This window comes from Acanthaster planci, linkage group LG11 (genome assembly GCF_054643075.1).
Source record: "Acanthaster planci isolate LZ-2023a linkage group LG11, COTS_SCS, whole genome shotgun sequence".
Lineage (NCBI taxonomy): Eukaryota > Metazoa > Echinodermata > Asteroidea > Valvatida > Acanthasteridae > Acanthaster > Acanthaster planci.
In genome coordinates this window covers 1,542,828-1,556,261 of record NC_141787.1, presented here as the reverse complement: position 1 = coordinate 1,556,261, position 13,434 = coordinate 1,542,828, and the positions used below count along the sequence as shown (strand labels likewise).

General features: G+C 43.9%; 1 protein-coding gene across 3 annotated transcripts in view; it reads right to left on the bottom strand.

Moving 5' to 3' along the window:
• The window catches only part of ubr4 (ubiquitin protein ligase E3 component n-recognin 4), a 71,178-nt gene that overhangs the window by 38,565 nt on the left and 19,179 nt on the right, over nt 1-13,434 (bottom strand). For all 3 annotated transcript variants that reach the window (XM_022228524.2, XM_022228525.2, XM_087143195.1), the window contains exons 27-48: nt 12,294-12,510; nt 11,682-11,754; nt 10,809-10,887; nt 10,278-10,392; nt 9,506-9,627; nt 8,955-9,061; nt 8,333-8,428; nt 7,958-8,147; nt 7,081-7,272; nt 6,607-6,670; nt 6,247-6,329; nt 6,019-6,124; nt 5,520-5,590; nt 4,562-4,709; nt 3,646-4,014; nt 3,200-3,370; nt 2,233-2,484; nt 1,618-1,707; nt 1,266-1,418; nt 745-972; nt 474-558; nt 2-74 (exon numbers count right to left, since the gene is read on the bottom strand). In XM_022228524.2, the coding sequence (XP_022084216.2) occupies nt 2-74; nt 474-558; nt 745-972; nt 1,266-1,418; nt 1,618-1,707; nt 2,233-2,484; nt 3,200-3,370; nt 3,646-4,014; nt 4,562-4,709; nt 5,520-5,590; nt 6,019-6,124; nt 6,247-6,329; nt 6,607-6,670; nt 7,081-7,272; nt 7,958-8,147; nt 8,333-8,428; nt 8,955-9,061; nt 9,506-9,627; nt 10,278-10,392; nt 10,809-10,887; nt 11,682-11,754; nt 12,294-12,510 (3,084 nt within the window). The remainder of the gene's footprint in view (nt 1; nt 75-473; nt 559-744; nt 973-1,265; nt 1,419-1,617; nt 1,708-2,232; nt 2,485-3,199; nt 3,371-3,645; nt 4,015-4,561; nt 4,710-5,519; nt 5,591-6,018; nt 6,125-6,246; nt 6,330-6,606; nt 6,671-7,080; nt 7,273-7,957; nt 8,148-8,332; nt 8,429-8,954; nt 9,062-9,505; nt 9,628-10,277; nt 10,393-10,808; nt 10,888-11,681; nt 11,755-12,293; nt 12,511-13,434) is intronic.

Sequence of the window (13,434 nt, the reverse complement as noted above, 5' to 3'; positions counted from 1 at the left end):
CCTCTTCAGTGTAATTGGGAAGAGTTTCCCCAGTTCGGTGACTTGCTTGTTGATGGACGCACAGAACGATTTACCTGGGGAAATTTGACCAGAAGTAAGATTTACTGCTGACGCCACCTGATGTGAAACAGCTGTGATAAGCGTTACGGAGAAATGAGGCAGGAGCGAAAGCGCAGTGGACAGGTGCTTGCAAGCAGAAATCAGTAGAGTGGTATCACTGAGAGATTGAGTCATGTCCTTGAGCAAGGCATGTTATCACAATCACTTCTCCAAATCAAGAACTGACTGGGTAGCTGTGACAGTGCTTGAAAAGTACATGGTTATAAATTTGCTGTGCTGAACATTTCAAGAGAGAATTAGACCATGTCTCAATTACATTAACAACACATAAACACAGTTATCAAGACTAGACAAATGTTAATAGTTGGTAAACTTTTATGTAAGATCCCAGACTTGGCAACGAAAGTACTCACCCTGTGAGAAGCTGAAAAAGAGTAACTGCAAGGTGTGTGAGTAGTAACAGGAAACACCACCGCCAGCAACTTGACCGCCTGAATCCTGTCCACAAGACAAACAAAAACCCACAGAATCTCATCAATTCTTTTGTCCTGGAGGAACTTGAAAATGATTCTTTGACTGCTTTTAAAAAAGTCTGACCTTATATTTTTTTCATGTGGCCTAATACAGCATTGCTAAATGTGAACAGCAACTTTTGATTGGTAAATGCTTTGACCAATCACAGACCTTTAGCTCGTCATGCTTCACCTCCAGCACGTTAGTGACATAGAACGGCCCGTGCCGGGCCTCGCTGGCTTCAACCATGGGCTGAGTGTACAGGTAACCAGCCGAAGACATGAGTACCAGCGTGCGGGTGTCCTCGTCCGAGAAGACGAAGCAGGCATCTCGAATCTTGCCGCTGGGGACGAGGAAGTAGAAACACGGGCTGAGAGCGTCACGAGACAAGTCGTAAATCTGAAGGGAAAAAACAACAATGACAGTGTAAAACTTTGTTTAATATGAGTCTTCAAGACTTCATTTAAGTAGCATGTCAGACCTTGGGATTTCTGGAACGTTCCGACAGGAAAACTGCATGAGATCCACAACCCACACCTTTAGCTGTAGTAAGTTATTTTATACTGAATCTGGAGTGATCATCACATATTGGCGCCAAGTTAAATATCACAAAGCTATTATACGATGCTGTGGGTTAACGTTTGTCATTTCCCCCCCCCCCAAAAAAAATAAATCAAGTTAACATCAATGACCTTGACAAAATCAGCAGTGACAATAGCCAGCTCGGTCTGGGATCCAGGCAGCCAGATAGCCTTGATGATGAAGTTACCAGCTTCGAGTTGGGGATGGAGAACCAGGTGATCGGATACGGTCCCTGAGCTGGTGAAAGTCAAGACGTGGCAGTCCTGGTATGCATAAAATCCATAATTGATAATCAATAATCAATGCAACAAAATCTGTGAACAGTTATCAGCGTATCAATAACTATCAATAACTAATAATAGAGACCTCCACATATCATTCTTTAGAATGATTTTTAAAAACAAAATTTAAATTTAAACAGGTTCTCCTGTAAATCCTGCAACTTGGCGAAATCTCACAAACCTTGAGGCCACAGACAGCAAGGAAATCCTCATTACTTGGGTTACCGGTGATGCTGAGTACAGTGAAGGGGACCGGAGCAGATGACAACCGCTGCAAGGGGAATGAAACAACACAATGGAACTCTCACCTTTCACACTTGTTATCAGAATATTCAAATTTCAAACAGGAGGAAACAATTTTGAAACACAGAACTGCACCCTACAAAAATGGAACATTCCAGGGATCCCCTCAGGAGTTGAGTTTTACAAATAAATCGATATTTGAAAACAATAGAACTATTCCCCCTCAGACACTCTTTTTAGATATTTGTTCAGAGTCAATTAATCTACTCATCATGATTCTATTTTTCCACTAGTACCATAGTTAAGATCATCACCAGACCAGCAAAAAACTTGCCGAGTCACCAGTTAATAGACTAACTGCTCACAAGGCTTTCCTTTATAATTCATCATTGCATCACCTGTGAATGGACTTATGCATGCCCTACGATTGGTCTTTTATCTGCTCTTGTGATATCCCGACCACAACCCTGATTTCTTCAACCCCCGGGGTGGAAGAGAGGGTTGGTTGGGGTTTGAAATCTAAACCTGGATGAGAAGAAACGAAGCAGCTTACCGTCAGGGTCAGTTTTCTCTTGCTGGAGTCGGCCTGCTTCAGCAGCGCCGACAGCTGCAGCACGGTGATGCGGCCCTTCTCGTGGCAGACGGCCAGGTGTTGGCGCCGGCCCTGGGGAGAGGCCAGGCAGCACATGGCCACCCGCCGCAGCATGTGGGCCCCCAGCAGCTGACGGATAGTCTGGCCCTGGTCGCCGGAGAAGTTGGCCCGGACGTTCTCGAAGGCACCTTCCTGCGAGCCCAAGGTTGGCACCTGACGTCGAGACAGAATAGATGAACATGTCGTAATACAAATTCAATTTCATCAGAGTACAGGCATCATCTGGCTTTGAAACAAAAACTGTCAAAGGTGCGACTGTGTACCGTCATAAGCACAGCAGGGACATCAATATTTCTATTGGTTTCCTGTTTTCCTTAGAAAACATGCTTAGCACACATATTTCACTCTTCTATGCTGAGCAGAAATCAGCTAAGGACAAGTCAGAAGCAATAAACAATCCATGAGGTTTTAGCCAGTAACCTGTAATTGCTGAGCACATTTTTTTCTGCTTTGCAAAATTTCAGTGCCTGGCACATTTCAGTAAAACTGGTCCCTGTAGAGTGGACCGAAGCCATCTTTAATGCAAGTGGGTTGACTGGCACGTAAGTCCTTGTGTGAATGAATAAGGTATATGTGGGGCAAATGGTAAACACTTGGACCTGTCCGGGTCCAACACAGTTCCTGCTTCTCTGAAAACCAGTTTTAGGGAACGGTGGGGTGGGTTTATCATCAAAAAATGGTAAGAAACTTTCAAGGACTCTGTAGCAAAACAAATCAGCTGAGAATATCAGAGCGCTCACCATACGAGTAAAGTGAGTTTATTTTTTACCCACAGTTTTCCTTAACTAGACAAAAACATGAAAATAGCCAAAATAAGCACATAACTTTCACACGGATGAGTAAGCAAGTGAGCATGTGAGTGCCTCACCATGAGTTGCTCAGTAGACTCAGTGGTCTTGTCCAGCATGTGCAGGTCTCTCAGGGCTTGTTGGGCCCTGGAGGTGGCCCCGACGGCTGAGGTCTGATTGCAGTGCTCCTCGATGGGACTCAGCAGGTACTGTAGCAACTCCATCACCGTGACCGCTGTGCTGCCATTCTCCTGCATCGAGAAAGATACATGAATAGAAGGACAAAGAAAATTGAAGCTAGGAACTCTTCCAACTACTTTTACTTCAGATGTTTGAGCACGGGTCCTGTCCTGAGAAATGTGAAGTGCCATTCCAAAATCAGACTGGAGTCAGTAATTGTGATGTTTGACAATTCGTCCTTCCCACGATTACTTTTCAAAGTGGTTCATCTATAGCTTTTGTTGGTGGAAAACTTTTGTAATTACCAGTCTATGAAAGTTGTGAAATATATTAGTGACGCTCTTACCAGAAGACTCAAAATAATGTCTTGGGAATGCATCAACTGCTTGGCCAGCATCTGGTGGAAACGGGTCAGTTCCTCTCCTGTCATCAGCGTCATCATCATCAGCGGCAATCCCCCTAGCCCTGCTTCCCCGAGGCCCAGCATGCCCCCTTGGGGACGGTCCGTCGGTGAGGGGGCGGTGGGCGTAGCCCCTCCCGGCTGCTGGTGTGACGACTGCGCCTGCTGGTGGTGGTGGTGACGACGCAGGGCGCCAACGGAAGCGCTGCGGGTTTTCTCGTCGGCGCCCGAGGGCACGGATGAGAACGGGGAGGTCATGGACGTGTTGGACATGCTGGAGTCAAGGTTGGAGCCCGGGGTGCGCTTGACTAGGGCCTAAGGGTTTAGGTAGACATCAACATTTTTCACCTCGGTGATTTTACATACACCCTAGGGGGTTAGGATTACTTTGTTAAATAGGTTGTAAAATTTCATGATTTCAAAACTGTCTAGTATCACGAAAAAGAAATGCTACCATTTAATACTTGCAAAAACAAGTGAAAACTCATCAACTCAACATTCTCATTTTTGGGCACAAATGTTAACATCCTCCATTTAAATTCATCTAAAAGGCAAAAGCTACGTACAACGATACAAGTGAATCAACATTATACACTGTGACTTTGCTCTTTAAAGTGTATTTTATACAAAGTTGTGGGAAAACACAATGCTACTCAAAAAAGTAACAAAGTTTTGTTTTTCAATTCTCGAAAAAAATTTCCCCTTTGACTATTCAACTAAAGTTACAAAATACAAAAGCAACATTCTCAATCCACAACTGGTGGATCACATATTTCACTAATTCCACAACAACAAATTCTACACGTATGTAGATGCATCCACGGAGTACTAAGTTTCTATGAGCAAGAAATTTGTAACACACCTGGCATGAGCCGTCATCCTTGTCCCCACAATCGCAGAAGAACGATCCATACTTGGCGTAGGCGACCTCGTGCCCACGATGGCAGACGCGGGCGCACACCGTGCAGATACCCACACCATCTATCATCTTGCAAGTGTGACAGTGATACCTGACAGGAGGTAAAAATATACATGATGCCGTTTGCACTTTGAATGTAATAGGCATAAAGTTTGAGCGATAACAGTTTCTCCATTATGTGTGAAATTTCCCAGTTTTGTGAATAAGCAAAATTGTTACATTAGCAACTGCAAGCTCACTGAGGTGCATGTTTGAGCAATAATTCCTCAATCACAGGTGAAATTTCACTGGTAACCTGTGTACAAAACATATCCTGGGTACCGGACAAAATTGACCCGTGGTTGACGACTGTTGCTGCGGAAACTTGCCCAGAATTCTCAGCAGGGGAAGTTATGTGAAAACCACATCCAACTCGGCACATTTTAGTGCCCGTTTTCACTTTTGAGCGGAGAGTGCATATTTTGGTAAAGTGGCTTGCTCAGGTACACAGGGCTCTGCGATTCCGACAGGCACAGGTTTCATGAAATGCTGAGACTCTGGGTACAAAAATGTTCGTCTTGCTACACAAGTGACCCCTCAATCAAGAAAGTGAAATGTCAAAATGCAGTGAACTAGTTTCATTTGCAGAAACTCTTAACAAGTGACACTGACGTAGTCTATGAAACCAATGGCACACTGTAACAATGGCTCTTGGTCCAACCATTCAAGTGCAAAATCTATTAAATTGGAAATGAAAAGGAAGGCTTTTGAATGACAAAGTCAGGCTCAACCTCGCAGACCCTTTTCTGTTGAAATTCCAAAAATCTAACCACATGAACTTGAGCCCTTCCCAAGTCCTCGGTATCGGGGCAGTGCCCTGCCCTTGTAAGCTCATACACAAGGCCCGTATGTCTCGGCTTACCAGTGTTGGCTCATGAAGTCCCTCTGGGTGATGGTGTAGGTGCAAAGTTTGTTGCAGAGGGAGTCTTCGTCCTGCACGAGGGGAAAATGTTCCAGGAGGATAACATCATTAATATTCTGTCATAGCAATAATCAAATTTCAACTATACAGAAAATTGAGGGCTCGTTCAATCAGCCAATAGACCTCACTCATAAGGAAGCCAATTTTGGTTGTGTACCCAGAATCTATCACATTAATAGCATCTGTAAAACGAGGTGGTGCCAGACTATGTTCGGATCTACACCTCAACTTTTTAAAAATTTAGTTCACCTTTTTAAAAATTCTTCCTAAGTGTAAATAACATTAACTTGTCATGAAGTTTTATTTCAGTGCTTTCACTTTTATTCTCACGTGTCTTAACAAAAAGTTAAGCTCGCTTTCAATTCAAAATGGATGACTTGTGAATACGGCTAGTTGCTGAGATGCGAGAAGATGAAACATTTTGATTTTGGACTGTTACCGAATCTTCTCCTCCCGAGTCATCCTCTTCCAGCATCATGTCTTCGGCCCAGTCGGAATCTGCCTCCTGCGCGGCCGAGTCGACGTCGTAGGCCGGAGCCAAACTCCTGTTAGCAAATTAGCGCTGAGCAATTATTGTCACGAATAACACTTTGTCTTTAGCCGCAAGATAAGCCAATATGCCAATGATCAATTATAAACTCACGAAAAGCATAAGTAGGAAACTCACTTGTCACCGGATTGTTTGAGCGCTCCAAGTACACTGGCGATGTACGACAGTAGGTAGCAGGCGGCCTCCATCATGTGTTGGTGCTGTTAACAAACGATCACGGTAAAAATGAATGACAGAGTTTGAAAATGGTTTGGTAGGTCTCTTTCTGATAAGAGTACCTACCATGGTAGGAAATAAAAATGTGAAGTTGTCGGAAAAGTGTGAGTGTGTTCAAATGGAGAAAGAGTTGTCAGCACACTGCAATAAAACTTCACTTCTATGTCAATACAGGGCCAATCCATGCAAAGAGGCTTGCTCAGGGACACGGACCTCACAATTGGGATGCGATCATTTGCCAGAGTAACACCGGGTGCATACCTTTCCTTCTGCTGATTCAAGAGCTAGCTTTTCGGCAACGTTCTTGTGTGATAGATACTTCTTGCTGCAATGAAAAAAATATTTCTCTGGTTACACAGAAATAAATATACAGGCAACCTCCGTCAAAGAGATGGTGAAAAAAGAACCAAATTTTGTGACCATGATGAAAGAGGTGACCTATCCTTGCCAAAGAACAGAGATTCTCGAGATCAGTTTCTTATTACATGAACAAAAATAGGAAATTAAACAATTACAAAAGTTCTGGGAATGGTGCACTGCAGAGGGGATGGTTCAGACTCGAGTCAAATGTATACACTTTCGGTTGAATGTGCACAAACTTGTGGCACAACCACATGACAGAAGCACATCTGGGTTTGCTAAAATAACAGAAATAATGCTGATGTAACTAGACTCGATTTCTGTGGGGAGCATTTGCAACAAAGAATCAGTAACACAGAGACTTTGAATACAGACCAGGTGACCAGCCACTCGTTTGCAGCCCTGAACAGCTCAATGTGGCCCACGCCTGACCCTGCTCCGGCCAGCATGACCATGACCGGCATCAGCTCCGAGAAGCCCAAACTGTCGCCCACGCCGGACAGCAGCTGGGTGCCCATGGGGATAAGGGCCTTTAGGAGGGCTGTGGCTACATCCTCTCCGACAAGACTAGGGAGGAAAGCAGAAACAAGCAAAATTTTGAAATGTTTCCGTCCTGTAATAGTCCAACTGAAATACCCCCTCGGTTTCACCCTTCTTTCCTCGTCTACAGTAGAAACCACACCCCTGGTGTCATATACTGTTGTAGTACTTTTCCGCCTCCCATAATCCCATAGCTCCACCCACCTTTATTTTTTGACACCACGATAGATTAGGCTCCACAACAGACCTCGTCACTCCTTACAATTACTTTTCTGTGCATGCCACCGAAGCCCAAGCCACCTCTTCTTGATATGATCCTCAGCTTTCCGGTAACACACACTGTGTCTATTTGTCGCCCTCTATAATCCCTGAGCCCCCACCCACATCCTCTCTTTTTGTGATAGAGGCTTTTGCAGTATGCCTCATTCTCCTTAAATCTCTACTGCCTCCTCTCACTTTGTCCAAAGCTCCACCCCCTTTGCCAATGACTGATACAGGAAGTCAGGCTCTACAAGACACAAGTTTTCTAGCATTTACCCATCTGACATAGCCTCACCTACCCCCTCGATTTGATGATATACACAGGACAAATTGTTTCTGACGCCCCCCACAATAATTCCTTAGCTTCATCTAAGGTAGATAAGCCTTTTCATTAAAAACTATGTACTCCTAACTGTTGCCCTCCCCCAAGAATCCCCGTAGCCCTGCCCACCTCTTCTCCTTGACGATGTGGGAGGTCAGGCTCTGTAGCAGGACGCGGTGCTCTTGACCTTTGGCTCCTGGGTGGCTGTCCTGGATGATGCGGGCCAGCCAGCCCTGCAATGAGTCCGGGTCCACCAGGGAGAGACGGGTCAGTGAGGAGCACAGTCTGTCCAGGGATTTGTCGCCGGGTGTGTCCTCAGCTGTGTGAGACGTTGAGAGCGACAACACTTAACGATGCCATCACATTTTTAAGAATGTACATCACATTTCAATAGTAGATCAAATTAAAACCTTATCAAAATGATCGACTTTGTCAAACTTTAAATTAACAAATAAGCCGCGTATTTCAGCCACTGAAAAAAAAAACCTGATTGAATTCCTGTACCAAATTGCAGGAGTCGGTTGAAGAACTTGAGGACTTTGATGCCGTACTCTGCAGATAGATGCTCATTGGCGGATGACAGCAACACCTGTACCAGATCTGGCAAAAAAAAAACAAATACAATGCTCATTGCAGGACATTTCTTGAGAAATATGGCAAAGTTGGGAAATTCCTGGAACAAAACCTATTGGAATCATTGCTATCCATCTTAGAAAAACAGGACGACTCCTAATCCAACTTTACACGAGCCTTGATGTCTCAAAGAATGGCTCTCTTTGGACGCTTCTTTTTGACAGGGTAGCATTAAGCCCAACCTTCAAAAATCCTTCCAAATCCACCAGGAGGTTTTAGAGGATTTTGTAGGATTGAGGAAGGTAGAGCCCAGCTGCTCTCACTTTATATGAGGCTTGATGCCCCTTGAAAGTTGAAGTAGAAAGACTGTGCCCTTTGTCTCCAGTAAAGTGAAGGATTTTGGAAGATTCAAGAAGGTTCCTAGATGGTCTTATATGGCTACGTAAAAAAACCAAAAATAAAAATACGTGAAATCAAGTCTTGATACTTTGTTGAGCATTCAAAAAACACCTTTCTCTATTCGACTGTATGACTCTTGTATTCAAGTTAATACCTGATTCCTCCGTGTAGAAGACTTCCAGTGCCTTCTTGGCTGGGCCTTTCTCCAGCTCTGCCTCCAAGGTCTGGATGGCATCTCGGAAGACGGCCTCCTCCAATCCGCTGAAAAATCAGATCACAAAATGCTCAATCTTCTGAAGTGATTCTCTGGACTTGTTTAAGAAAAAAATCTGAAAAAAATAAAGGCTCTGGCAGTATTGGGTTTTGAATTGTTCATATCGTGACGAAAAGTTAGGGTTAGGGTAAATTTTGTTATACGAATTTGACCCAACTCAGACGTCTTGAATGGAGACTAGTCTGGCAATCAAAGATTTTGGTGGGACTTTTCACACTGCTCAGCTTTGACTCCACATCAGACTTTGTCTCTGGCCACAAAAACGGAAACCTAATCCTGGCTCCAAATCGTACAGTCCAATATCTTTGTGTTAAAAAAAATACCACAGTGGGGGGGGGCACTAATTGAAGTCAAGAGCTGGTACTGACGCCGATACGTGCAAAATGGCCTAGCGGTGCTAGAATATTGCTCAGTCTTTAGGTTTGTTTTACCTCTGTGGTGAGGCATGTTTTGTAATCAGCTCATGGCAAGCTGATATCAGGCATAAGTGAAGCTTGTGGACAAACTCCTCACTATCGCTACCTCCAAGTAGGCGCTCCACGGGTACGTAGGTCTGATGATGTAGACAAACGATATTATCAACAAATGGAAAACAGAACAGAAATAGTATCATAAACAGTGGGCGTTAATAACTACAAGTGATTGTCAACACTGTCAGTAAGTCCTTCAAAACTTCAGACCTGAGGGAAGTTTTGTAACTTTTTTTCTGAATCTTACATTTAGAATTTGGTATGCTCTGTTGGGTACGAGAAGTGTTCCCCCACATTAGGAATGGGCTGTTCCCAATTGAGAATGCACACCCGTGCAAAACTTTAACTCACGTGGGAATGCTAGACCTTGTACCCAGTTTGAAGGGTGATTTGTTCCCAGTTTTGGATTTTGGGAATGCCAAAATTAGGAAATGCTTGTATTGGTGATTCAAAATGGCATTTATTTCCTATTCAGAATGAGCAATGTTCAAGGTGGAAATTTTTAAGCTTTTCAAAATTTTACGACAATCTTCAAATCTGAACATAGGCTGTTGTGGCAGTGGCTCAAATAACACCTTCATAAATGGTAGTCGGTGGCTAGCGGCTGTAACCAGTTCCCATAGATACACGTGGTAGTCCTAGCCACAGCCAGTTGATTTGAACACAGACTTGCCAGGCATCCACCTCAATCTGATGGGATCTAGAAACGGATGTCTGGTGCCCAGACTCTTACCAGTTCGGCAAAGCTCTCTGTGCTGGCATCCAGCAGGAGTGGAAATAGGACGTCTGCCAGTTCTTTCTTCCAGGGTTCTTGCAAGGCACTCACAACACTGCCCTCATCACACCACCTATCCAAGGCAAAAAATGATTATACAGAAAGTGAGCCTCTGGATTTCTAATAATTCTTTCTTAAACGAGCATCGAGCGCATCTGAATCAGTCGGCTGTGGCTTGATATGACACACAAGTCTATGAGAGCCAATGCTAGTTGATTCAAACTCTCCACAACCCCGGTATGCATTTCACTAAGCTGCTAAGCTTGGCCATCTGCTGGGTGCAGAAAATGTGCACTCGGCAAAATCTGGTTACCTGGCAAAACATCACAGTGTGTACTCCATTTATGACTGGTACTCTGCTGGTATCAGCTTAGCAGGTAACGGTGACATTAATCAGATTTCACTGCTAAGCACCCCTATGGCATTTTGGATAACTGTGTCATAAACAAGGGGCATAAGCACTCTGTTTCTTCTTCGAAGATGACTCACATGAGTTGGTCGGTGCATAACCTGACCATGGCTGTCATGACGTGTTTCAAAGGCGACGCAATGGAAAACACGGTCTGACCTGGAAAAAAAAAGAGACAAAAATATAGGATATTTGGACTACAGTGAACTTTGATAGAGTCAAATCTTTGGGGCGAGGATAAAGTAAGTTGGGGTAACCAGGGGTTGGGTTAAGCAAGGTTTCTGGATTAGAGAAATATGGAAGGGCTGCGTAGCACCTTGATCAGAATATCGACAAGAATACAATATCAAATCAGTGCTCTGAAATATGTGATTGCCGAGCTTGCGATCAGACAGTACAGTACAGTTGCGGTGTTTCCATGGCAACCTGTGCCAGTCAGTCACAAAGACTTTTTTTATCAGCACAAAGACATTTTTTTTTTAAGTAGCTATGTAATAGAATTTTTGATGTCTTGAAAACATGAAGCATAGCTTTATTGACATGTTACTGAGACTTTCCCACTCCCAGGTGCCAAAAAAGGAGAAATTTCAACATCATGGATTTTACGCAATTTCCAGAACAGCGGCCCTTGGCCTCAAGAAATGCGACCCTCCTTTGGTACCTTACAGCCGCTAAGGCCATACAGACGTGATACAGCCAGTCCACATGTGTACAATATATCCTTACACATATTGTTCGTTCTTAATATTTTTCTCCCACTACTGGTGATGGGAATAAAATTTGCTTCTATACCTGCATGAATTAGAGTTTCTGAATGTTCTTTGAATGCCTGGAGTGTTTTGGTAATATTCCGATGAACATGAGAATCTGAAGTATTCCACTTTCAAGCCAACTGTTCACTGCAGTCTCTCTTAAGAGACACCAAACAACAATGGGGCTAGACGTGAACTTACAAGAGAGGGCGTTGAGATGCATGCCAAGTACCGAGTTCAGCTGGTTCTCGGAGGCTATCGCATGGCTGCTCCTCTGTGGAGTGAGGAAAAACAGTTTCAACATCGTGACGACTATAATGAAATACCTCCACTGACAGAAATGACACAATGAGATACAGAGATCAGCACTTTGCTGATTCCTAACGTATTAAATGTACAATGTACATAAAATGATTTTTATACTTATTATTTTATATAGTTTATTGCAAAATGAAGAACGTCCTCAATTGGCTGTGTACAACGGCAATTGATAGCCTCATTACCCACAATCCTACATTAAATACAACCTTTATCCTAGAACAAGTATGTCTGGTACATAGTGACTAGTTATCTCACATAACGATGCGCTGCATATTTAATACCTTATGAAGTGTTGCATAGGTTTCATCTTTGCTACTGGGTATATATAGCGCCCTCAATTAATCATGAACAATGAGGATAAAGGATCTTGTAGAGAATTACATTAGTGCACCATGGTATTATAAAAGAATTGTTACAGTATCACATTATCAGCCTAATTAAATATAGTGTCCTAAACAACTTGCACGTGACAGACTGCGAGTGGGTATGTACCATTGTGGCAAAGCCCTTGGTCTCGCTGGCGCCATTGTTGGCATTCCACTTCTCCACGGCCGTGCGGACCGGCTGGGGCAGGCCGCTGATCTGGAGCAGGCCTGAGGCCGTGGGCAGCCACTTGGCGGCGAAGGAGGAGCTGACGCGGAGGACCACGCTGAATGCTGCCTGCGATTCAAAGGTGGTGGGCCCCGGGATCTGGTCCAGCAGGCAGGACCTGGATGACAAATGGACAGTCAACGACTAGCTGTTGAAATTGGGTGTTTGCCCGACATGTATATTGAAACATTGAGTTGGCCAGAACCCACGACCACCTGTTTGCTAGTGCAGACGTCTTAGCACTCACCTTCTGAGATTGGCTGGCCAGTTGCTGCACCATGCTCTTGGAATACTTCAAAAGTACTTCACATATATCTCACAAGTACTTTACAAGGACCTCACAGAAACTACGCATGTGTTTCACTCGTACCCCACATGTACATTCACAAGTACGCTACACGTCGCTCGCCTGTTCTCTGCAAGTACTTGAGCCTTACATGCTCTTCAAAAGTGCTTTACAAGTACTTTCGCTAACAGCAGAGAGGAAACGGTTAAAAACAAATGCCTTTGTTGCAGTTAATGTACAAATAGCTTATGGCTTTTGATCACCGGATATTAGTCAAATTGTTGTGAACTAATTGACTACGCTGACAGCAACAACTTTTTGATTAACAAAGCTGATTCACAACCTTCTCGTTAGGGAAGCTTGAGCTTGCTTTTCCCGATACTTGGTGATCGCACGCTGGAAGAGGTTTTATCTGGTTTCCTTTAGAGCATCTAAGTCAATATTTTACTATTGCAAGTTCTTAGTCGAATTGCGCGGAACGGATCCCATTTTCAGGAGGATTTGGTGCGCTTGCACATTCATAGTTTCTGAGGAGTCAGAGTGAGATTCTGTGCGTCCACACGTGTCACCATCTTGATTTTCCTCAGCTTGTTCACTTCCAGCGTGAGAACGAATGCCACAGTAAATCTTACATACTGCTACCGAGTTAAATCGCATTAGCGGCCTGCCGATCTGAAGCGTTTTCAATCTTGAAAAGTTCCCTTTAATGCATCCACAAGAGCTGACGCAGGACTTCAAATTGGTGAAAAGAATTGG